The sequence below is a fragment of the Carcharodon carcharias genome, chromosome 7 (genome assembly GCF_017639515.1).
Source record: "Carcharodon carcharias isolate sCarCar2 chromosome 7, sCarCar2.pri, whole genome shotgun sequence".
Taxonomy (NCBI): Eukaryota; Metazoa; Chordata; class Chondrichthyes; order Lamniformes; family Lamnidae; genus Carcharodon; species Carcharodon carcharias.
The window spans coordinates 82,815,139-82,839,481 of record NC_054473.1 but is presented as its reverse complement, the minus strand read 5'-3'; the positions used below and the strand labels follow the sequence as shown (position 1 = coordinate 82,839,481).

At 48.9% G+C, this 24,343-nt stretch overlaps 2 protein-coding genes across 2 annotated transcripts in view; one reads left to right on the top strand and one right to left on the bottom strand.

Moving 5' to 3' along the window:
- The window catches only part of LOC121280008 (histone H2B.1-like), a 151,822-nt gene extending 137,909 nt beyond the window's left edge, over positions 1-13,913 (top strand). The window contains exon 4 of the mRNA XM_041191639.1: positions 13,707-13,913. Within this exon, the coding sequence (XP_041047573.1) occupies positions 13,707-13,913 (207 nt within the window). The remainder of the gene's footprint in view (positions 1-13,706) is intronic.
- Positions 13,914-18,047: 4,134 nt separating this feature from the next.
- parp3 (poly (ADP-ribose) polymerase family, member 3) overlaps positions 18,048-24,343 on the bottom strand; it is a 48,470-nt gene continuing 42,174 nt past the window's right edge. The window contains exon 11 of the mRNA XM_041192320.1: positions 18,048-19,885. Within this exon, the coding sequence (XP_041048254.1) occupies positions 19,716-19,885 (170 nt within the window). The 3' untranslated portion in view covers positions 18,048-19,715. The remainder of the gene's footprint in view (positions 19,886-24,343) is intronic.

The window sequence follows — 24,343 nt, the reverse complement described above, 5'->3', positions numbered from 1 at the left end:
CGGCACGCGCAGAACCAATCCCGACAACCTCCTCCGCAAGAGGCGCAGGAAAGGCTCCATGCAAATAGAATACAACTGGCCAGACAAGGGGCAGCCCTGACGTCCCCCTCTCCCAAAGCGAAGGGGCGCCGTCAGGGACCCGTTAACCTTCACTAGACACTCCGCGGCGGTGTACAGAAGTCGGATCCGGGCGACAAAATGCGTCCCGAACCCGAAAGCTCGCAGAGTTCCGAGTAAGTATCCGTGATCCACCCTGTCGAACGCTTTCTCCTGATCGAGAGACAGGAAGGCGCTCCACAGACCAGCCCTCTGGGAATGTTGGATGATGTCCCGGACCAGATGGATGTTATCATAAATGGTTCGGTCCGGGACGGTGTAGGACTGGTCAGGATGGATCATGTGGTCCAGCACGGTGCCGAGCCGAGAAGACATGGCTCGGGCAAAGATTTTGTAGTCCATGCTGAGGAGGGAGACCGGGCGCCAGTTTTTAAGAAGGCGGAGATCCCCCTTCTTCGGCAGCAGGGCAATCACGGCCCTGCGCCACGAAAGGGGCATCTCCCCGGTAGCAATGCTCTCCCCCAGGACCCCCGCGAAGTCGCTCCCCAAGACGTCCCAGAACGCCCTGAAGAACTCCACGGTCAGCCCGTCTAGTCCCGGAGTTTGCCCCTAGAAAGACCGTCGAGTGCGCCGGTCAGCTCCCCCAGACTTATAGGGGAGTCGAGCTTTCCGGCGCACTCTGGGCCAACCTGCGGCAGGTCCTCCCACAAAACTCTGCAAGCTTCCTCACTGGATGGATCCGGAGAGAACAGGGCAGTGTAGTAATCTCGGGCAATGGCCCTGATGCCCTCCGGATCCGAGACAAGGGATCCGTCGTCGGCCAGCAGCGTAAAGAGCTGCTTACGGACCCCGTGCCTTTTTTCCAGTGAGTAGAAGAAGGGAGAGCCACGGTCCATCTCCTTAAGGAAACAGATCCGCGACCTCACGAACGCGCCCCGAGACCCGACCAGTTGCAGGTCCCGCAGCGCGCCCTTCTTCTCATCGTACACCGACCGCAGGGCCGGGTCCGCGTCGGGCTGACGGAGACGTGCCTCCAGGTCGAGCACCTCCTTCTCCAACTCCTCGTCCCTGGATTTGCGTCTCTTTGTCAACCCCTTCGCGTACTCTTGACAGAAAACTCGGACGTGAGTCTTGCCGAATTCCCACCATAGCCTCAAGGAGGGGAAGCCTCCCCGCTTCCTTCTCCAGCCGGCCCAGAAGCGACGGAACGAGTCCAGGAACCGCTGGTCTTCCAACAACAGGTTATTAAAATGCCAGTACGCGGACCCCGTCCGAGCGCAGAACGAAGTGAGCTCCGCCCACACCAGACGGTGGTCCGTGCACGGAACCTGCTGTATAGAAGCAGCCGGAACGCAGGACACGTACGCCTTCGAAACGTAAAGGCGGTCGAGTCTGGACGCTCCGACTCCAGGTGACACAAAGGTGAACACGCTGGAGTCAGGATGGAGATTTCGCCAGACGTCCACTAAGTCGAAGGACCTGACCAGGTCCCGCAACTTACTCACACCTCGCGTGCAGTGCGGGGTACCGTGACGGTCCCGGATCCCGAGGGTGCAATTGAAATCCCCCCCGAGGACGATGCACTCGCCAGCGTCAATGGAGCCGAGATGAGTGGACACTTCTTCAAAGAAGCTCGCTTGCTGCTGCGTGCCCAGGGGAGCGTACACATTCACAAAGTGAAGCACCGCCCCCCCCCAGACGCACAGTCAGGTGCAGCAACCGGCCTGGCACCGGCTCCTTGACCCCCAAGATCTCCGGCTGAAAATGCGGGGCCAACAAGATAGCCACCCCGCCAGAATTGGAGGCTAGGTGACTCATGTAGACCCCCCCTCGCCACTCCAGGAGCCACGTGGCTTCGTCTCCCGGAACGGTATGGGTTTCTTGCAGGAAGCACAACGCATACTTCCCGTCCCTGAGGACCGAGAAGTTCTGGAACCTGCGCTGTGCGGCCCTGCTGCCGCGGATGTTGAGGCTGGCTATAGTCGTCTTCATTGTCAAAGGTAAATCAAACCTTCAGTCAGTGGAGGGCACCAGGGGATCCACCGCCTCGCTTGAGAGCGACTCAGCGTAATCTCCAGCGCTCACCACGGACATCCCGTCCTCCTCCAGGTCATCGCCTCCAGCTTCCGACCCTTCCCCCGCATTGAGTACGGGGGCTGATTCGGAGCTGCCAGCTGGCCCCACCTGTACCTCGATCCCACCCCCAGGATCAAGGCCAGAGGGGTCCTCTCTGGTCTCCTCTAAACGTTTTGTGTCAGAGGGCAGCGGCAGTTCTGATGCCCGCTCTCCTCCCGGCACCGGGTCGTCCGGGGAGCTCAGGACAAGCTCCTGACCCAAAACTAGGACGCCCGGTGCTAAGGTTTGGGAGGGAGCGGGAAGGCCCTCCTTTTCGCCGCCACCCAATGACCCGTTAACATGTTTTAAATTTTGAAAGCTACAGTCCCCCGACGAGCCAGAAGGTACCTCGGGGGTATCGAGGGTTCCTGAGTCGGGCACCACCTCAAGGGAGGTGCCTTCAGTGACCCCCGAGGGGCCCTGTTCAGGGGACTGCAGCAGGTTGACGGGGGTAACAGTGGTGGGAGTCGGTGCAGGGGTTTTGAGTTCCCCCAGAGGACAGGGCGAGATTTTACTTGGTGGAAACGCCACCACCTCATCGGGGGAAGGGACACACCCAACTTCTTCAGTTTGGGCATCACCCACCTCCTCCTCCGAAGCGTGACGTCTCTTCCGGGTCAGGCTGGGGGCTAGGGAGACCTCCATTTCCGAGGCCGCCACCTCCTTGTCCAGCCCTCCCGGACACTCCACCCTCTGGGTTTTGGGTGTTAGATTCCCCGGCTCGGGGTCCCGCGTCTTTTCCCCGCCGGCCCCGGGACCACGCGCAGGGACGACGCCGGGCCCAGCACTCGGCGCCTTAGCACCCACGGGCCCAGGAGCACACGCGGACACGACGCCGGGGCCGGATGATGTCTTTTCCCCCGAGCCGGTGCTTGCAGGTGTTTGGGGGTTTTGGGGCGTTTCAGGGGCTGCCTCCAGGTTGCGGGTCTTCCTCCGCGCCTTCTTACGGCGCGGGGGCTCTCCCCCCGCCTCACCGGCAGCCGAGATGGCAGTGGCCGCCGGCGTCGCTTCCCCTTGCGGGGAGGGAGATGGAGTGGTGGCGGGGGGAGGAGGGGCGGTGCCAGCCGTGGCCGCTTGGGTGGGGCTCGTGGCCTTGGAGGCGGGGCAGTTCTTCCTCACGTGCCCCGCCTCCTTACAAGCATGGCACCGCACGCCCTCCACGGTCCAGAAGACCCGATAGGCGGTCCCCTCAAAATTGATAATGAAGGCCCCCTCCAGGCTCTCCTCCCGGGCCAAGCGGACAAATACCTGGCGCCGGAAGGAGTACACATGGCGGAGGGCCGAGTCTTTGAGGCCGAGCGGGATTGGTGCAACCCCCGACCTGACCTCCCCCAATTTATTAAGGTGGGGGAGGAGGAGCTCACTGGGTAGAATAGGTGGGACGTTCGAAATAATAATTCTCTGGGCGGTGGCCTCAAGGGGGTCCACCGCCAGAAAAGTCCCGCCCACAGTGAGTCCTTTTTGCAGGGCGAGGTGCACCGCCCGCTCGGACCTCAAGAAGAATATGGCCTTCCCATACATTTTAGAGGCCGCGACAATGGCTGAGGGGCCGACGACCCCAGCCATAGCCTTTACGCAGGCCTCTATTGTCATTTCAGGGTGAGCATAGCTCTTTACCCCAAGGGCCCTGGTGAGGAGGCGGAATGGTGACAGGGCAGCGGGAGCAGCTGGAGCCGCAGAAGCAGCCACCCCCGCATAGGTTTTCTTTTTTTTGAGGCCCTGCCACCGGTGACAAAACCGCCTTCACATTAGCCCTCGGGGGCCCGGCCACAGGCGATGGTGAATTGGCCTTAGGGCCAGAGCCACGCCCACCCTGGGAAGGATTGGCCATTTTGTTTTTTTTTATATTTTTTTTATATATATATAGGGAGGAAAGGGGGTGGGGGAGAGAGGTAGAAACAACCTACCCTCTTTTAGGCAGGAGAGGAGAGGAGGGAGAGGAGTAAAAGACAGGGAGGCACAGGAGGGAAAGAGGTAAATGTCCAGGTGGGTGTCCTCGATGGTGGATGGACGGTGGGTGGGGGCCTGATGTTCTTCAGGCAGGGGGAGGTGATGTCTTCACCAGCTACTGCTGGCCTTACCGGGGAAAAGGGCTGGGTTGAGGGAGGGGCGGCAGAAAGATGGTTTCAGCACACACACTCACCCTCCCTCTCTTCCTTCCCCAAATCCTCTGGCAGTCTTCTTGCCTCCCCCTACAAAACACAGTCCTTTATTGCCCCCACCTTACACAAACAATAACATTGGACACCCACCTAGGATGTTGTTTTTAGACACAGTCCTGGCCTTCCTGTCCTGTAACAACAGAAGCTGTTCTTCTTCTCTCCCTCTCTCTCCTTTTGCTCCACACGGGCAGGTCCAGCAGCAGCAGCAGCAGCAAACACCCTCGAGTGCAAGTCCAGCAGCAGCAACAAACACCCTCAAGTGCAGGTCCAGCAGCAGCAGCAAACACCCTCGAGTGCAGGTCCAGCAGCAGCACACAGCAGAAGCAACAACCCCAAAGGCAGCAGCAGAAACAGTTGAAACACTGAGGAGCAGCAACACCAACACCACACACCTTCTCTCCTCAGTATCAGGAAACCAACTGAATCCACAATTACCTCCACGAGATCGTTAAGGAAATGAACTCTTGATACTCTTTTGAGTAAACCTGTTTCCATCTGTTTCAGATGAAGTTACATTGTTTCATAGTTTGCCATTGTGAGATTTGAACTCTTGATCTGGGGGTTACAAACCCAGTACCATAACCACTTGGCTATTTAGGCCAAGCTTAATGCGGCTGTACAGAGACTTGGTGAGACCACGTCTGGAGTACTGTGTACAGTTTTTGTCTCATTACTTAAGAAAGGAAATAATTGCATTCAGAACAGTTCAATGAAGGTTCGCTTGGCTCATTCGTGGGATGAAGGGGTTGTCTTATGAAGAAAGGTTGAGCAGGTGAGGCCTATACCCATTGGAGTTTAGAAGAATGAGAGGTGATCTTGTTAAAACATATGAGATCCTAAGGGGACGTGATAAGGTGGATGCTGAGAGGGTGTTTCCCCTTGTGGGGGAGACTAGAAGTAGGGAACACAGTTTAAAAATTTTTAATGCGATAAAGACACTAGGCCTTGTCCCGCACCAAGGGCAGAATTTTTCGTGGGCCACTGGTATTGGGCGTATTTGGCAGCATGAGTGGACAATATGGTGAGAAGGCCAAAAATCAGTTTCACGACGTCATGAAACCGGTTTGCAATTGTCCATTCAGCCAGTCAATGGCGGGCTGCATTTCCCATTATGGTTCCCACCACGGATGTCGGGAATCAGCATATCATTTTAAGCCCAGCTGCCAGAATCATCCCCTGCACCCCCCCTTGCTGGATCACTCGCCCACATCGGCAGGAAAACACATTGTTTCAGAACACATCTTGACATGCAGAAGTTGGGATTTACCTGCCAGGGCCTTGCTCACATCGTGGACATCTGAGGAGTAGAAGATGCTGGAACGCAACAGCACTGGAGGAACATCCATGACATGCAGGGTGGATTCTCATGGACATGGCTCTGCTGCGAAGCAGCTCACGTAAGTTGGAAAGTCACTGTTGAGGGTCTGCTCACAACAGATGATGATTGAAGGGGTGGAGAGGAAGGTCCAGTGGTGTTTGGGAGAGGAAGATGTACCAGGGGATGGGAGAGGAAGGTCTAGGATTGACTGGGAGAGGAAAAGGTGTCGGAGGTGAGGTTGGGAGGGGGGGAATGAAGGTGCCAGGGAGAGTGAAGTTGGGGGGAAACAAATATGCCAGGAGGATGAGATTCGGATGGGGGGAACAAAGCTGTTGGGGGGAGGTTGAGACGGAGGAATAAAGGTGTCGGGGGCAGGAGGTTGGAAGGGGAGGAGTGGGTAACAGGAAGAAGATGGCAACTGGTGAGGTAGGTGTGGCGGGGGGGTTGAGGTTTGAGGGAAGGAGTTTGAGGGGGGAAGGAGCATGGAGTGCGGAGATGAGAGGGAGTCCAGGGAGAGGAAGGAATGCGGGGTGGGGGGGGGGGGGAGGGAGTAAGGGTGGAGGAAGGAGTAAGGGTGTCTGAAGCTGTCAGGAAGGGGGAAGGACTAAGGGCGGGGGGTGTCTGGGGTGGGATGGAAGGACTAAGGATAAGGAGTTCCAAGGGGGAAAGGAGTTCCAAGGGGGGGAGGAGTCCAGGGGGTGGAAGGGAATGTCCAGGTGAACATGCAAGGGCGGGCTCTGATGTGTCCATGACTGTCTCCTGGGGAGCAAACTGAGGGTGGGCATAGTACGAGGGAATGGTGAGAATGACTGAGGGCAGAGTGAGGTGGTAGGGCGGGTTCGACAGTAGCGGTCGAAGGGACAGCAAGAGTAATTGGCGGGACTCGGAGACAGTCATGGACCCTGGAGGTGGGAAGGAGGAGGTTCGGGAGGTGAATGTGGATGGGGGTGGGATTTTTGGGAAGGATGAGAATGTACACATTCACCTGGACATCCCCGAAGGAAAAGTGTTCTGGCTGGTAGGTGACAGTGGGGAGGTGGATGCCAGGGGAAAGGAAATGGGTGACTGGAGGAGGGGAAAGGACAGGGGAGCAAAATAAAAATGGTAGCACCACCATGCTGGCTAAATCGAAAGTGAAAGGATAATTGTGTTGGGCAGGAATAGGTGCTGCATGGGAGTGTGCTCAGCGGGTGGGCAGAGGTGCAGGTCGGCTCAGATGGACAACTGAAAGTGAACCCCAGCAGGCAGCATTGACATTGAGATGAGTGTGAAATGGGAAGGATCCGCGTGTGTGAGGCTGTGTTTGCACGAGGCTCCTAAAGATGCTGCCACACACACACACTCACTCACTTCTCCCTCCAGAATCACTTGTGGTCTGGCTGCATGCAGCTGAACTGCTAGAGGGAGGGATGATGTAGGAGGACTTGCGAAGCCTGTCAATGAAACTGAAGGACACTATTACAACACAGTTCAGCGAAAGTGAATATATTTCCAGATTGTAAAGTGACAAAATGTGTTCACCCCTGCAACCAGCTGTGATCAGAATTCCTTAACTTTTCTAGGCCTAACACTTCTAGGTGCTGCCCTGACATCCACAGCAGGGGCGGGGACAGCTTGTGCAATGGTTGGCCCTGTTGCCTTCAATGTGGGTTCTCCGGAGGGCTGGGGTGTTGGAGGTCCCAGCTTGCTTTGTCTGTCCTCCTGTGTGCCAGCTACTCCCTCTGTGGTGACAGAGGACAAGGTTGAGGGGGTCACAGGCAAAGGGGACTCGGAGGGAGCGGACAGCCTCTGAGATTCCTGAGTGGATGACCCAGGGATGTCCAGCTGCTGCTGCTCCTCCCTTCGGGTGCCCGAGGGTCCTGGCCTGACTCCTTGAGGGGAAGGAGCACCTGGAGGGTCTTTGAGGTGCCCTGTTTCAGTCTCACATTGCCACTGCAGGAACTCACCCATGGTTACCGCGATGGAGTGCATGTCTTCACCTTCCTCCACATTCTGCTGGACCAGGGTCTCCATGGCATCCGCCATCCTCCCCATGGAGACCTCCATGTGGGCACCACCTCATCAGAGAGCAGGTGGACGCACTCCTCTGACTCACATGCCACTCTGTTGAGGGCTTCCAACATCTCTGTGTGATGTTCCCCCGCCTTCTGCTGATTCTCCGGGATGAGTTGGGAAGCCAAATCCAGAGTTTCATCATCTGACTCGGAACTCACAGATGCCTGAGATTCCCCAGCCGTCCTCCGAGTGGCAGGGTGCTCGACTGAACTTGCCTCCTCCTGCTGTGGACATGTGTCCGTACGGGGGCCACTAGGTTGTGAACCCGAGCCTGCTCTAGATCTAGGTTCCACCAAGGTGTGTGTCTCTGTTCTGGTGGAGGGTGTGGGTAAGTGCTGTGACAGGTCTTCCAGGCTGCTTATTTCTAGCTCTTCAATGGAGGAGGTGTCCTCTTGGCTGGAGGTGAGGACCTGGATGGAGCTGAGGGACTGGCTGGCTGAGGGTATCGGTCACTTGGCAGAGCTTCCTGTGAACCAAAGTAGAGATAATTAGTGCATGACCGCAGAGTCAAAAAGCAGGAGAGAGAGCACTCACAGTTGCGTTGAGAAAGGGATGATGTGATGCAGGATCTTCACGAGGGTGTTCACCGCCGACCTCAGCGTTGCCATGGGCACGGCCCATGTCCTCACCAGTCAGCACCATGACCGCTCCTCAAAGTGAGTGAGGGGCCTAATGTGGGCCAATCTGCCACCGGTCTGGGACCTCCCCCTCCTGTTGTGAGCCAACTTCTCCTGCATGAAAACAAATGGGGAGTGTGTGAGCAGGACGTGTGCCATGGCAAATGATAAGGATGCGTGGAATGTTTGTGTGGTGAGTGGAGCCATGGAAGGGATGAAGGCGTGAGCTCCAGAGGTTATGAGCCTGATGGAAATGTCAAGGTGTGTGTGAGAGTAAGAGGTGTTTTCCCTTAAAGCGTGAGATCCCTGTGGATGTGTGATAGGCTGGTGAGTGTGTGAGTTGAGAGTGATGAGAAGAGTGACTTACCCTGGCGGAACGGAGGAGATCATTTATCCTCTTTTGGCACTGGCTGGCTGTCCTCAATTGCAGGGCATTGCTGCTGACCACCGCTGCCACTGCCTCCTATGCTGGATTGGCAATGCTGCTGCCCATCCTGCGGCCAGAGCAGGAGTAGGGGACATCACGGCGGACCTCCACTGCGTCCAAAAGGCACTTGAGGGACGTGTCATTAAATTGGGAGGCTGCAGTCTTCTTGCCTTTCGGGGCCGTGTCTTCTTTGCAGCTGCCATGGGCTGGAAGCACTGAGATGTGTGCGCACAGCTGTACTTTAAATATGGCGCCTGGCGCCTGGCGTGATGAAGCAGTGAGGTGATGGTATGGCGGGTGAATGAGAGCCCGCCCGCCATGGAAATGGTGTGCTTCCTAGGAATGCATATTTAATGTAGTGGGATTGGGACGATCCGACATGAGAAGCCACCATTGCGGCCAGTAGATAAAACGTTGTTTTCCAGCCCACTACCACAATTAGTGCAGATCTGGGATGATTCCATCCCAAGGGGCTGAGGCTGCAGCCTTGATGAATAAGTACTTGCTTCCTTCAGTATTCAGTGCAGGCCAGTGGTGGATTGGAAAGTTTGCGATTGTCCATTCATCTGGAGTGCATAGGATTTTGAGGCTGGAGCCTAGCAGAACTGGTGGCAAGATCCTCAACAATAAAATGAAGCAAGATCCAAGCCCCTAGGTATTTTTCCCTCAGTAAAAGGGCGGAATAGAATACATAATGGAATTATTGTAGTTGCGGAAAATCTGGAATAAAAACAGAAAATGCTGGAATTACATAACAGCTTCAGCAGCATCTGTGGAGATAATGTTTCAGGTCAATGACCTTCCATCACAATTCAAAGGTTCCAAGAAATGACAGGCTTTAAGCAAGTTTTCTTCTTAGGCAGTCCCTTGGGATCAAGGATGACTTCCTTCCACTCCTGTTCGATGGGTTCTGAGATGGTGATAAGTCCAAAGTGTGATCTGCAGAGTCTGCCACAGGCAGGGTAGGTGATGATTGAAGCATTAGATAGATGAGTTGTTTGGATTCCCTCAGTGTGCCCGTATCTTCCCAAGTGAATCTCCTCCATTTCAGCCAGTCCCAAGCCAGGGACTCCCAGGAGTTGAAGGGGATGTTTGATTCCTTCAGGGATGCTTTGACGACATCCCTAAAATGTTTCCACTGTCCTCCTGGGAATGTCTAGCCACGACTGAGTTGCGAGTCAAACAGATGCTTCAGCAGCCTGGTGTCAGGCATGTGAACAATATGTCCTGCCCAGTGGAGCTGGTTTTGAGTGATTAGCGCCTCAGTGCTGGACAAATTAGCTTGAGAGAGAACACTGCTGATGGACTGCCTTTCTTGCCACCAGATTAGGAGGATCTTGTGAAGACAGCATCGGTGATACTTCTCTAGTGCTTTGAGGTACCTCCTGTAGGTCATCCTTAAGCAAGTACAGAGGCAGTGAAAGGGGGAGGCGAGGGGAGGAAAGAAGAAAGGGGAAGGTCTGTGATAGGGTAGAGGGCAGGAGAAGTTAAATGATGAAAGGAATGATGGTGCAAGGTAAAAAGGAATGGGATAAGTAAAGAAAGAATAGATGTGTCTAGAGATAGACAACAGATTATTCTCGAACAAAAATAAATGTATGAAAATCCTTGTCCAGCAGATCCTTGAATGGAACCATTTTCTTTTTCAGGTACAGGAAGACATTATCTTTTCAACACCACCACAGGTGCACGACGCTGGATGTGAGAGAGTGAGCTGCTCCAGGTACTGTCACTCCCTCGCTCAACCAAACTTTGCGGGGAGGCATTTACCGCTGCATTACTGCATTTCCTTTCAGTATATCAGGATGAATCTTTGATTTCATAACCATTGTGTTTAGAATCATTTATAGAATCATTTATTATAGAATCACTTAGGGCACAGAAGGAGGCCATTCAGCCCATCGAGTCCAGGCTGCCTCCCTGCAGAGCAGTGCAATCAGTCCTACTCCATCGCTCAATCCCCACAGCGCTCAGGGGCATAGCACAAGAAGAGCTGGTGAGGAGAATCACATGCACCTGACAGAATTGACCTATCGCTGCTCCACTTCACCAAGGTTACTCTTGACCCTGGCAACCCTGAACATTTTCTGTTTTGGCACAATCAGTCTCCTTCACCCATCTGTCGCAATGCTTTATTGATCATCTGCTCTGCATATAAATGTTTCTGAAAAATATGAATACTTCATTATAAACCTTGCTGGGATATTCTTCGTTATTTTGATTTTAAATGTTCCTGCCTGCTGCCTATCCGCAGCTGAGGGACGATGAATTAAGGTATGCACAACATTCTAAAATACGTATACTTTCTATTGGCAAATGATCCAGGGCATCAATTCTACAGAAAGAAATAGAGAAAGAAAGAAAAACTTGTACTTCTCTCTCACCTTTCACTACCTTGGAATGTCCCAGGGCACTTTCTATTCATTGAAGCACTTTTGAAGTGTAGTCACTGTTGAACTGAGGGCTCATGGTTCAGGATACCAGCAATATTGGAGAGGGAAGGAGAGATCGGCTTAGTGACTGATTCACACCAAGCTTGGGTTTAAATGCCTGGAGGAGGAAGAAGGGAGGTTAAGAGCTCCATAGTTTGTACTGGAGCAAACTATTAACATCCTGGGGATTACCATTGACCAGAAGCTGAACTGGACTAGTCATATAAATTATGTAATTACAAGAGCAGATCAGAGGCTGGAATTCTGTGATGAGTAGCTCACCTTCTGACTCCCCAAAGCCTGCCCACCATCTACAAGGCACAAGTCAGGAGTGTGATGGAATACTCTTCACATCCCTGGATGAGTGCATCTCCCACCACACTCAAGTAGTTTGACACCATCCAGGACAAAGCAGCCACTTGATTGGCACCACATCCATAGCCTTAAACATTCACTCCATCCACCATCGACACACAGTAGCAGCAGTGTGTGCCATCTACAAGATGCACTGCAGAAACTCACCAAAGCTCCTTAGACAGCACCTTCCAAACCCATGACCACTACCATCTAGAAGGACAAGGGCAGTAAACACATGGGAACACCACTGCCTGGAAGTCCCCCTCCAAGTCACTCACCACCCTGACTTGGAAATATATCGCTGTTCCTTCACTGTCACTGGGTCAAAATCCTGGAACTCCCTCCCTAACAGCACTGTGGGTGTACCTACACCACATGGACTGCAGCAGTTCAAGAAGGCAGCTTACCACCATCTCCTCAAGGGCAACTAGGGATGGGCAATAAATGCTGGCCTAGCCAGTGACGCACACACCCTGTGAAATATCAAGAACAAAAAAGAATCAATTAGAGTAGGAGATTGAACAATAAGATGTGATTTCACCACATCGGCGGCAACACAACCATACACAGTGTCAGCTGAAGCCGTTGAATAGATTGTTAACCTCAACGTTGAACTATAACTGCTTCCCCAGCCACACGAATAATAAAAATCACAGTGAGGGGGACATGTGGGAGTGAGATCAATAAGGGGAAAGGGTAGGGACACATAAAATGTATTGGTGCTACCTGACAATGGACAAAAACAGGGAAATTTTCAATGGAGAAAGAGATTACAAACAAGTGGAAGAACCTGCCAGACAGACAGCTTTCTCTGGCGTACTGTCCACAAGTGTGAGAATTCAGTGTATGATCACCCGGAGAATGTGGGTCAGTGTTCAGTGTATGATCACCCGGAGAATGTGGGCCTGTGTTCAGTGTATAATCACTGTAGAATGTGGGTCTGTGTTCAGTGTATAACCACCCGGAGAATGTGGGTCAGTGTTCAGTGTATAATCACTGTGGAATGTGGGTCTGTGTTCAGTGTATAATCTCCCGGAGAATGTGGGTCTGTGTTCAGTGTATAATCACTGTGGAATGTGGGTCTGTGTTCAGTGTATAATCTCCCGGAGAATGTGGGTCAGTGTTCAGTGTATAATCACTGTGGAATGTGGGCCTGTGTTCAGTGTATAATCACGGTGGAATGTGGGTCTGTGTTCAGAGTATAATCTCCCGGAGAATGTGGGTCTGTGTTCAGTGTATAATCACTGTGGAATGTGGGTCTGTGTTCAGTGTATAATCACTGTGGAATGTGGGTCTGTGTTCAGTGTATAATCACTGTGGAATGTGGCTCCGTGTTCAGTGTATAATCACCCGGGAACGTGGATCAGTGTTCAGTGTATAATCACTGGGGAATGTGTTTCTGTGTTCAGTGTATAATCACTGGGGAATGTGGGTCTGTGTTCAGTGTATAATCACCCTGAGAATGTAGGTCAGTGTTCAGCATATAATCACTGTGGAATGTGTTTCTGTGTTCAGTGTATAATCACTGGGGAATGTGGGTCTGTGTATAATCACTGGGGAATGTGTTTCTGTGTTCAGTGTATAATCACTGGGGAATATGGGTCTGTGTTCAGTGTATCATCACCCGGGGAACGTGGATCAGTGTTCAGTGTATAATCACTGTGGAATGTGTTTCTGTGTTCAGTGTATAATCACCCGGAGAATGTGGGTCAGTGTTCAGCATATAATTATTGGGGAATGTGTTTCTGTGTTCAGTGTATCATCACTGGGGAACATGGGTCTGTGTTCAGTGTATAATCACTGGAGAACGTGGGTCTGTGTTCAGTGTATAATCACTGGGGGATGTGGGTTCAGGTTCAGTGTATAATCACTGCGGAATGTATTTCTGTGTTCAGTGCATAATCACTGGAGAATGTGGGTTCATGTTCAGTTTATAATCACCCGGGGAATGTGTGTCTGTGTTCAGTGTATAATCACTGGAGAATGTGTGTCTGTGTTCAGTGATTAATCACCCAGGGAATGCACGTCCATGTTCAGTGTATAATCACTGCGGAATGTGGGTCCCTAGCAAAGGGCAGGAACAAGCGGCAAAGGTCGAGGAAGGAGAGTTACTCCATCTACAAAGCGATGAAGTAGGTTCACCTCGACACCAGCATCTCCTCCAAGGCCATGGGCATCATGAGTTCATTTGTGAATGGTATTTTCGAGCGCTTCGTGGGTGAAACTTCCTGCCTGGCCCATTACAACAAGCACAGCACCATCAGCTCCTGGGAGATCCAGACCGCCATGCGCCTGCAGGTGCCCAGGGAACTGGCCAAGCATGTCATGTCAGAAGGGACAAAGGCAATGACCAAGTTATCCAACTCCAAGTAAAACTTTGCAATGGACTGAAATACACATTCAGTGTTTGTGTGTTTCTGCTGCTATCTGTAATAGCCCCTGGACCAGTTTGTTGGGCTGCTGCAGGCAGTTTATTATGTCTGTCGCCAGGTTGACAGAGTTTGTTCGTTTTGATATCCAGACTCTTAGAGACTTCTCTCTGACTCCTACTCCTTAAACAATATCTGAGCTGGCAGGTCTTGTTTATCACTCTTGGTTAATATTAAGAGAAAGAAAATTAAAACAGCCAAACTTTAGGGATGCATTAATCCAGAACATCTACTACAGTAACAGCATAGTACAAGTTCAGCACCTCTACTGGCTGGTTGAACTAAATTCTACAACCTGATGGGCTGTTGAATGAGGTTTAACTTTCCAAGAGATTCAAGTTTTGTTTCGACCCTTTACTGGATTGAATACGATTGTCTTACGAGTTTTGGTTCACTCACTGTGTAACTGTGTGAAATTGCTGTTCACCAGGGTAAAGATTAATCACTGTGTAACTATACAGTTCCTGTTTGTTCAGCAGGGTGAGGATTAATCACTCAGTAACTGTGTACAGTCCCTGTTTGTTCAGCAGGGTAAGGATTAATCACTCAGTAACTGTGTACAGTCCCTGTTTGTTCAGCAGGGTAAGGATTAATCACTCAGTAACTGTGTACAGTCCCTGTTTGTTCAGCAGGGTAAGGATTAATCACTCAGTAACTGTGTACAGTCCCTGTTAGTTCAGCAGGGTAAGGATTAATCAATCAGTAACTGTGTACAGTCCCTGTTCGTTCAGCAGGGTAAGGATTAATCACTCAGTAACTGTGTACAGTCCCTGTTTGTTCAGCAGGGTAAGGATTAATCACTCAGTAACTGTATACAGTCCCTGTTAGTTCAGCAGGGTAAGGATTAATCACTCAGTAACTGTGTACAGTCCCTGTTTGTTCAGCAGGGTAAGGATTAATCACTCAGTAACTGTGTACAGTCCCTGTTTGTTCAGCAGGGTAAGGATTAATCACTCAGTAACTGTATACAGTCCCTGTTTGTTCAGCAGGGTAAGGATTAATCACTCAGTAACTGTATACAGTCCCTGTTTGTTCAGCAGGGTAAGGATTAATCACTCAGTAACTGTGTACAGTCCCTGTTTGTTCAGCAGGGTAAGGATTAATCACTCAGTAACTGTGTACAGTCCCGGTTTGTTCAGCAGGGTAAGGATTAATCACTCAGTAATTGTGTACAGTCCCTGTTTGTTCAGCAGGGTAAGGATTAATCACTCAGTAACTGTGTACAGTCCCTGTTAGTTCAGCAGGGTAAGGATTAATCACTCAGTAACTGTGTACAGTCCCTGTTCGTTCAGCAGGGTAAGGATTAATCACTCAGTAACTGTGTACATTCCCTGTTTGTTCAGCAGGGTAAGGATTAATCACTCAGTAACTGTATACAGTCCCTGTTAGTTCAGCAGGGTAAGGATTAATCACTCAGTAACTGTGTACAGTCCCTGTTTGTTCAGCAGGGTAAGTATTAATCACTCAGTAACTGTGTACAGTCCCTGTTTGTTCAGCAGGGTAAGGATTAATCACTCAGTAACTGTATACAGTCCCTGTTTGTTCAGCAGGGTAAGGATTAATCACTCAGTAACTGTGTACAGTCCCTGTTTGTTCAGCAGGGTAAGGATTAATCACTCAGTAACTGTGTACAGTCCCTGTTAGTTCAGCAGGGTAAGGATTAATCACTCAGTAACTGTGTACAGTCCCTGTTCGTTCAGCAGGGTAAGGATTAATCACTCAGTAACTGTGTACAGTCCCTGTTTGTTCAGCAGGGTAAGGATTAATCACTCAGTAACTGTATACAGTCCCTGTTAGTTCAGCAGGGTAAGGATTAATCACTCAGTAACTGTGTACAGTCCCTGTTTGTTCAGCAGGGTAAGGATTAATCACTCAGTAACTGTGTACAGTCCCTGTTTGTTCAGCAGGATAAGGATTAATCACTCAGTAACTGTATACAGTCCCTGTTTGTTCAGCAGGGTAAGGATTAATCACTCAGTAACTGTGTACAGTCCCTGTTTGTTCAGCAGGGTAAGGATTAATCACTCAGTAACTGTATACAGTCCCTGTTAGTTCAGCAGGTTAAGGATTAATCACTCAATAAGTGTCTCCCAACATTTCATTTATTAGAGTTTTGATGAGGTGAGAATGCTAGGTGCAGCATCAGTATTACTTAAATGTAGATAATAGCTTTGTCTCAATAGAAGAGTCACTTTAGTCTGTAGTAAAATCACAACCCGAGTCCTAAAGAGCTTGAATGTGGATTTATATGAACCATTAAGGATCACCCTCTGCCACACAAGAGTGAGGTTTGGAATTCCTGCACCAGCTGTCTTTCAGCTCTGAGGAAGAGTGATTCATGTCAGGTTATGTGGCGCAGTAGAATCACATGCAGTGGAACACTCAGACTCACTTCATGGCAGAACCCAGCAGTCCAAGGAGACTTACCCCCACACCCCTCCAGCAATGGATTATTTTCCCTGCAAATGTTTCCTCTGTGGAGAGACAGGGATCCCAGCGTTAGCCGGCACTATAAAATACATCATCCACAACATTACCATCTAACCAACCTGTACCACACTAGGAAATACACAGGCTTTCCAGTAACATACACAGTCTAGGCTCAGCCACTGCAACGCATGGCATTGGTGGCAACATTCACACTAAGGTAGGAGAGAAAGCACTTTGCATTTCTACGGTGCCTTTAAAGCACTTCGTAATAAACTACTTCTGAAGCCTAGTCTCTGTTGTAAAGTAGGAAATGTGGCAATTAGTGCACAGCAAGATCCCAGAATGTAGAAATTAGTAGATAATCTGTTTTAGACATATTGTTTGAAGGATAACCATCAGCCAGGAGATAGGCACCATGGGATCTTATACAACCTCTCAACAAGGTGAGGTTCAACATTTCATCCAAAAGATGGCAGCTCTGACATTGCAGCACTCCCTTAACACTGCACTGGAGTGTCAGCCTGGATTATATTTTTTTTATTCACTCATGGGATGTGGGCATCACTGGCTAGGCCAGCATTTATTGCCCTTGTTCAGAGGGCAATTAAGAGTCAACTACATTGCTGTGGGTCTGGAGTCACATGTAGGCCAGACCAGACAAGGACAGCAGATTTCCTTCCCTAAAGGACATTAGTGAATTACAACAATTGATAATGGTTTCATGGTCATCATTAGACTTTTAATCCCAGATTTTTATCGATCTCAAATTCCACCATCTGCCGTGGCAGGATTTGAACTCAGGTCCCCAAAGCATTAGCATTACCCTGGGTCTCTGGATTACTAGTCCAGCGACACTACTGCAATGCTATTGTCTCCCCATTATATGCTCAAGTCTTGCTGTGGGACTTGAACTCCTGACCTCCCACCCCCTCCCCCCCATTTTCTATAACCCAAGTTGCACCTTTATTCTGCTGAATATCTAAATAATATGTAGTGTATCTGGAGATCAAACAGAAAATCCTTTACTATATGTCAGCTTCCTAGTTACATCACTTACCCTCACATGATCCCAAGAATACTTGAAAATCAAGAGGTAAAAGTGAAGAAAGTATTTAAAACAATCACACTCACCAGGGAAAAGATACTGGGACAACTATCAGAACTAAAGGCTGACAAGTCCCCTAGACCTGATGGCCTGTATCTTAAGGTCTTAAATGGAGTGTCTGCAGAGATAGTTGAACTCTTGACCTGACTTAGAGGTGCCACAGAGTTAGATACTGAATGCAAGGGAAGAAAAGAATGAAACAGAGTGCTGAGTGGGCTCTCTGCCTCTGTGGAGCTGAGCAGCGGAGATATTAAAGGTTGTGAGCTGGGGTGGGGAACCCGACTCTTATCCCAGACAGTAACTTCTGAGCAGGGGAAAAGTGAAGACAGGACTGGACTCAACTGCAACATTCCTCCTGCCATTATCTAATAAGCTACTGACCCTCACTGTCTAGGCTCACGCATGAAGGAAGGTCGTTGGGCTGAGGTACATGGAGAAGGTTGGGGTGCGGGGGGGGGCGGGGGGGCGGTGGGGGGAGGAGGAGCAGAAAGAGAGACACCGAAGAAAGCAGAAAGATTGAATAAAAGGAACCAATTGATCCAGTTTAGAGTGGTGAATAACAGAATGCTTTAATAGTGCAAACATACTCCTGGGACCATAAGTCGGGACAGTGGCAACAATTACCGACCAACAGGATACAATCTATGAACATATGAATTCTTCTACATTGTGAGGGGAATGACAGCTTCCAACAGACTAACAGTGCCAAATACAAAGGTAAGGGACTTGTCCTGTGCCACAGTCGCTTCAGTAAAATAGCCTCAGATTAGTGCCTTTCATGGTGAAGATCTGCAGTTAGGTCTACTTTGAAACAGCTCTGTCACACCACCTTTCAAAAAAGGATTTTACCTAAGGATGTCAAGGGCAACCTTTAACCTCCATTCACCCTCCAGCTAATGGTGGCTGCTTGGAGACAGAGGCCTGTGCAGTTGCTGGGTGTGAGCCTACCACAGAAGGGGACTGTCAGCCATACATGACTCAACTTCCAATGAACTGTAAGCAGTGGAGGCAAGCTGCTGTACTTCCACATGGCCAACATCAACCACACACACTGCAGTTCAAAAGTTCTGTCTGCACTGTTCTTCCATCGTCCTATGATAAGCACCAGTCTAAAAGGGTTCAGCGGATGAATACAGCACATCAGTCATCCATGACAGTTGCCAATTCTTAATATATTGGTTGGTGGGGTGGTGGAGACAGATGGAAGCAGTCTGTCATTTCAGCTTGAGGCACTTAGTGCAGCCTTGGGAAGATAGGAGGATTAAGGATCAGTCATGGGGAGCATCCAGTTTTGCAGCCGAATATGGCCGAACATCGGGAGAGTAGACATGTCATTCTCCCGTTTCTATATTTCAATTTGCCGCAAGTCTCCTCTAGGCTTGTGCGAGGTTGCAGGGAACACAGAGACTGGTTCCTTAGGGAATACAGTGTATCGAGGCAGGAGGGGTAGGTGAAAGGCGTGTGAAAGTGTTTCTGATTGTCGTGTGAGAGTCAAGATGCCCAATTTGATGAGGCACATGTTCAACTCGTGTTGTCAGTCTGAAGTCAGTAATTTTCAGCAAGCAAAAATGGTTTTACAAATAATTTAGTGCAGCTTGCCTGAGGGAGACCTCCAGTGAGAATGGCCCTATTACTCAGTGTGGCCAGTGAGGGAGGCCTTGGGCAAAGCCTGTCAGTTCAGTAAAGGTTACAGTGAGGCCTGGAGAGGGGTTGAGTAGAGGCAGGGAGGCCTGTCAGTTCTCCCCTTACTTAGATACCCACACAGTTGTTAGTAAAAGTCTAATACCCCATGGCCTGTAATGCTCCTGATGGTCAGTATTCTTTGTTTAATCCCAGCACTAACATTCAGTCAGCATCTACCTGCAAGGATTAATTTGGTTTAGTCTGGGCTACAAATGAAGCCAAACAGGCTCAGACTCTTTAATGGAAGGGGAGCCCAGAACTTGGAGTATTTCTGATCAGTTTTCATCTCCAACATCTTGTTAAGTCCCCCAGATAAGAGCCGTTTAAAATTGTAACTGTCTGGAGTGCAAAGCAGCAACAACTGTGAAAGCAGCCAATCCAAACACCTGTGTAGTGGAACTAGCCAAACAGAATTAAACTGCAGCAGAAAGTAAACATGACTTTGCTCCTTCAGTTAAGGCAGCTTGAGCCTTCCTGGGAAATGATCACAGGGTGCAGTCTCATGGTGGAAGAGTGGGTGAAGGCCATTCAGTATTTCACCAGCAGCAGGTAGCGAAGGCGGGCCTGGCTCTCTTTGTAGATGACATATTCACTCTGGGAAAAGTAGCTTTGCTTCTGCAGCTTCATCTTCACTGGCTTCCCTTGGGGAACCATCACTTTCTTCCCTTCAAGAGTTATCTCCTTGTCCTGAGAACAATCTTAAGAGAACAAAACAGGGAAAAGAAAAAGCATGGATTTTCTCCTCTTATTTTTCCAATACTTGACCATCAACCCAATGCTTCACACCTGGGCAGGCTCAGCCTTTCATATCTTTAACACTAAAATTGAAGCTCATGGAACTGAATCATCAAATCATAGAATGGCATCAGCACAGATGAAGGCTATTCGGACCATCATGTCTATGCTGGATCTCTGCAAGAGCAACTCACCTAGTGCCACTCCCCTACCATTTCCCCCATGACTCTGCACATTCCTCTTTTTCACAAAACAATCTAATTCCCTTGAATTTCTCGATTGAACCTGCCTCCACCACATTTCAGATCCTAACCATTCGCTGGCTCTCCTCATGTCACTATTGCTTCTTTTGCCAAATGCCTCAAATCTATGCCCTCTGGTCCTCGATCCTTCCACCAATGGGAACAGTTTCTCCCTGTCTACTCTGCCCAGACTCATGATTTTGAATATCTCAATTCTGTTATCAAATAATTATTTATTATCAAATCCCCTCACAACCTTCTCTTCACCAGGGAGAACAATCCTAACCTCTCCAATCTTTCTACATGACTGAAGTTGCTTATCCCTGGAACTATTCTCTTGAATCTTTTCTGCACCCTCTCCAATGCTTTCCCATCCTTCCTAAAGTGTGGTGCCCAAAACAGGACACAATATTCCATTTGAGGCTGAAACAGGTTTTTATACAGTTTTAACATAGCGTCCTTGCTCTTGTACTTTATGCCCCTGTCTATAAAGCCCAGGATTGCGTATGCTATATTAATTGCACTCTCAACCTGTCCTGCCACCTTTGATGACTTATGTACATAAACACCCAGGTCCCACAGCATTTGTGCCCCCTTTAGAATTGTACCCTTTATTTTATATTGGCTGGCCATGTTCTTCTTACCAAAACAAATCACTTCAAATTTCTCTGCATTAAATTCCATCTGCCACTTGTCTGCCCATTCCTCCAACCTGTCTAAGTCTTTTTGAAGTTTACCACCATCCCCCTCAGTTCACAATACTTCCAAGTTTTGTGTATTCCACAAAAACTGCAGCCTTGCACCAAGGTCTAGGTCACTAATATATTATCACGAAGAGCAGGGGTCCTAACTCCACTATAAACCTTCCTCCAAGCCGAAAAACAATCATTCACCACTACTCGCTGTTTCCTGTCACTCAGCCAATTTCGTATCCATATTGCTATGGTTCCTTTTATTCCATGAGCTATAATTTTGCTCACAATCTGTTGTGCAGCACTGTATCAAATGCCTTTTTGAAGTCTGTGTACATCACATCAACAGCATTACCCCCATTAACTCTGTTACCTCAACACGTTTATCAAAATCCATCTGGTTTAATTATTGCAACGAAGTGCAAGTTAGTTAAACATGATTTGCCCATAACAAATCAATGCTGGTTTTCCTTAGTTAACCTGCATTTTCTCGAGTGACTATTAATTTTGTCCCGACTCCTTGTTTCTAGAAGTTTCCCCACCATCAAGGTTAAACTGTAGTTGTTGGGCTTAGCTTTACACCCTTTTATGAACAAGGGTGTAACATTTGCAATTCTCCAGTCCTCTGGCACCATTCCTGAATCTGAGGCAGATTGAAAAATTATGACCAGCACCTCCGCAATCTCCACTCTCACTTTCCTTATTATTCTTGGATTTATCTCATCCAGTCCTGGTGCCTTATCAACTTAAAGTACAGTCTTAAATTCCACCTCCTTATCAATTTTAGAACAATAAAATGTCTGAACTACTCTCCTCTTTCACCATGATCTGGGCAGCATCTTCTTACTTGGTAAAGATGGTATTGATTTAATACCTCAGCCACACTCTCTGCCGGCATGCGTTAATCCCCTTTTTTTGTCCCTACTCAGTTCTACTCCTCCTTTTACCAGCCTTTTACTATTTATATGCTGATAAGAGATTTTTGGATTCCGTTTTATATTAGCTACCAGTATCTTCTCATACTCTCTCTTTGATTCTCTCATTTGCTTTTTCAATTCCCTTCTGAACCTTCTACACTGAGCAGATTTAAGGCAAATTGTTGCTCTGGTTAGAAAATTGGCTGAGTGAAGTAGGCAGAGAGTAAGGATAATTGGCAGGTACTCTAATTGGCAGGATGCCACCAGTGATGTCCCACAAGGATCTGCATTGAGGCCTTAACTATTCACCGTATTTATTAATGACTTAGATGATGGGAGAGAAAGATACAAATCCATTTGCTTCTGACACAAAGATAGGTGATAGGTATGTAGTGTAGCTGGAAGCAAAAATTACAAAGTCATATTGATAAATTAAATGAATTGGGCAAAAATGATGTAGGCAAATATAAGATCAGCCAGTTTGGACCAAAAAAGGATAGAACAAGGTACTTTCTAAATGATGAAAAGACAGAAACAGTAGAGGCTGATTTTCCCTTTAGAGTTGGGATACAGTAGCCTGATTTTTTGTCAGGAATTGTTAGGGTGGATGCAGAGAGGATGTTCTCCCCTTGTGGGAGAGACTAGAACCAGGGGACACAATTTAAAATTAAGGGGTCTCCCATTTAAGACGTATTTGAGAAGAAATTTTTTTCCCCCAGAGGATTGGCAATCTTTGGAACTCTCTTCCTCAGACAGCGGTGGAGGCAGGGTTAATGAATATTTTTAAGGCAGAGGTAGATAGATTCTTGACTAATAAGAGAATTAAAGGTTATCGGGAATAGGCGGGAACGTGGAGCTGAGGCCATAATCAGATCAGTCATGATCTTATTGAAGAACAGAGCAGGCGAGGGGCCAAATGGCCTACTCCTCCTAATTCATAAGTTCATATGTTAAACTTCTCTCCTTTTCCTTCTCCACCCTCACCTCCAACAACAAATGTGAAGAGCAACATTTCCTCTTATTTTTCTTCATTGTATGCAGCCTATTTGTTGCACTCTGTATTACATTCAAGGCTACTGCACAGCCACCCAGGTGACCAGCTTAGAGGGAACATTGGCGAGGAGCTCATTGATTTCTTTGTCGCCAAGATTAAGATCAGCCAATCGGTTGCATCTGCCATATTCCTCCCCTCCACTAGCCCATTGGGCAAAACTTCCTCTCATGCACCCCATCACCTAGCCCTGAATTAGCATCTTTCTCTAGTTTCTCTCTCATCTCCCCATATGTCCTCTCTGAGCTCTTTTGTCTGCAGGACCCACTGTCTGTTTCTTTAATACTATTCCAACTAAACTGCTGAGCACCCAACTTCACTACGTGGCCCCCGTATTGTTAATGGTCTCTCTCTTCAGGTGTTGTCTCCATCTCTTTCAAAAAAAAAAAACGACCCCATAACTTCTCTAAACTTGCATAACTCCTCTGAACTTGCAAACTACTGCCCATTTCCAACCTCCCTTTCCTGTTGTCACCCCCTAAATCTGTTCCCATCTTTCCCAGAACTCCATGCTTGAATCGCTGCATTCAGGTTTCTGCCCCTGCCACAGCACTGGCTATTAAAATGGCTCCGATCAAAGTCACAAATGATATCCTATGTGACTGTGACAAAGGTAAACGTTCCCTCCTCATCCTTTTCATCCTGTCTGCAGCCTTTGACACGGTTGACCACACCATCCTCCTCCAACACCTCTCCACTGTCATCCTGCTGAGTAAGACTGCACTCTTCTGGTTCTATTGTTTGTTCAGTTATAGCCAGAGAATCTCTTGCAATGGCTCCTCTTTCTGCTCCCACACCTCCAAGGATCTATCCTTGACCTTCTCCTATTTATCATCTGTATGTTGCCCCTCAGCAACAACATCTGAAAATACAGCATTGTTTTTTATGCTCCCAAAGGAGCATAAAATAGTTTTCAGTTATTTGCTGATTTCACCCAGCTCTACCTCATCACCACCTCTCTCAGCTCCTCCATTCCTTGATTTGCCAGGCTGCTTGTCCAACATTTGTTGCTGGATGAGCAGAAATTTCCTCCAGCTAAATAGTGGGAAAACTCAAGGCATTGTCTCCAGCCTTGCCATAAATTCCACTCCCATGCTTCCGACTCCATTCCTCTCCTGGTAATTAAGGTTCAACAGATTATTCACAACATTGATGCCAAGTGTGAACCCAAGGTGTGCTTGCGACACATATCCACGCTATTAAAATCGCCTACTTCCACTTCATTATCATCCGACCCACCCCTGCCTCAGTTTATCTGCTGCTGAAACCTTCATTCATGCTGTCATTACCTCTAGACTTGACTATTCCAACACACTCCTGGCTGGTCTCCCACATTCTAACCTCTGCAAACTTGAGGTCATCCAAAACTCTGCTGCCTGTGTCTAAACCCACACATGTATTCACTGACCTACACTGGCTCCCGGTTAAACAACACCTCATTTTTCAAAATTCTCCTTATTTTCAAATCTCTTCATGATCTCTCTCCTCCCCACCTCTGTAACCTCCACCAGCCCCGCAG